Here is an 818-nt window from a genome sequence, read left to right on the forward strand (position 1 = left end):
GCTGCAGCAACATCGTCAGGAAAGTGGGCAGACAGAGCAACGCCCTGCTGGCCGTGTTGCTGTTGCTGCTGCTCCTTCTTCTTCTGCTGCTGCTGCTCCTGCTGCTCCCGCTGCTGCTCCTGCTGCTGCTCCTCCTGCTGCTGCAGCAGCGCCTCTGGGACTGGCAGCAGCTTGCAAGGGGGCAGCGGATGAAACGGCAGCAGCAGCTTCGCCTTCTCCTGCATGCGCTGCAGCCGCCGCTGCAGCGAAGCCCGCACTTCCGGTGGCTGCTGCTGCAGCAGTGCTGCAGCAGCAGCAGCAGCAGGAAGCGCAAGAGCAGCAGCAGCAGCAAAGATAAGCAATGGGCGCTCGGAGCAGCACATATAGAATGCTGCAGCAGCAAAGTGAGAGGGAAATAATTAGAAGAAGACAAAGGGGAATAAAAGGAAATAAAAAGGTACTTAAAAGATTAAATGGCAAAAATTAAAAAATATATTTTTAAATTCTCACTTGCTGCTGCTGTCATTTCTCTCTGCTTCGTCTTTGCTGCAAAGAGCTGAACCTCATTTGAGGGCTCCCAGCAGATGGGCCCCACGGCCAGGCCCAGGGCGTAGCTGAGTTTGCTGCTGCAGCAGGCCTCGTCGAAATCTGCTGCTGCTGCTGCTGCTGTTGCTGATGGGCCTGCGGCTGCCTCGCCGTCCTTCTGCTGCTCCTCACCTGCTGCTGCTGCTGCTCCAGGAACGCCTTCGAAATCTATGTCCTCTTCTAAGGGGTCCTGGCCTCCGAACAAGCCCCACTCATCTTCTGCTGCTGCTGCTGCTGCTGCGGCTGGTGGTTGG

General features: G+C 56.8%; 1 protein-coding gene across 1 annotated transcript in view; it reads right to left on the reverse strand.

The window, feature by feature from the left end:
• The window catches only part of ETH_00040575 (uncharacterized protein), a gene marked incomplete at both ends in the record, with an annotated part of 1,324 nt that overhangs the window by 248 nt on the left and 258 nt on the right, over positions 1 to 818 (reverse strand). The window contains 2 exons of the mRNA XM_013376106.1: positions 1 to 283; positions 490 to 807. Of these exons, the coding sequence (XP_013231560.1) occupies positions 1 to 283; positions 490 to 807 (601 nt within the window). The remainder of the gene's footprint in view (positions 284 to 489; positions 808 to 818) is intronic.

The sequence above is a fragment of the Eimeria tenella genome, genomic scaffold (genome assembly GCF_000499545.2).
Source record: "Eimeria tenella Houghton genomic scaffold, Eth_scaff3141, whole genome shotgun sequence".
Lineage (NCBI taxonomy): Eukaryota > Apicomplexa > Conoidasida > Eucoccidiorida > Eimeriidae > Eimeria > Eimeria tenella.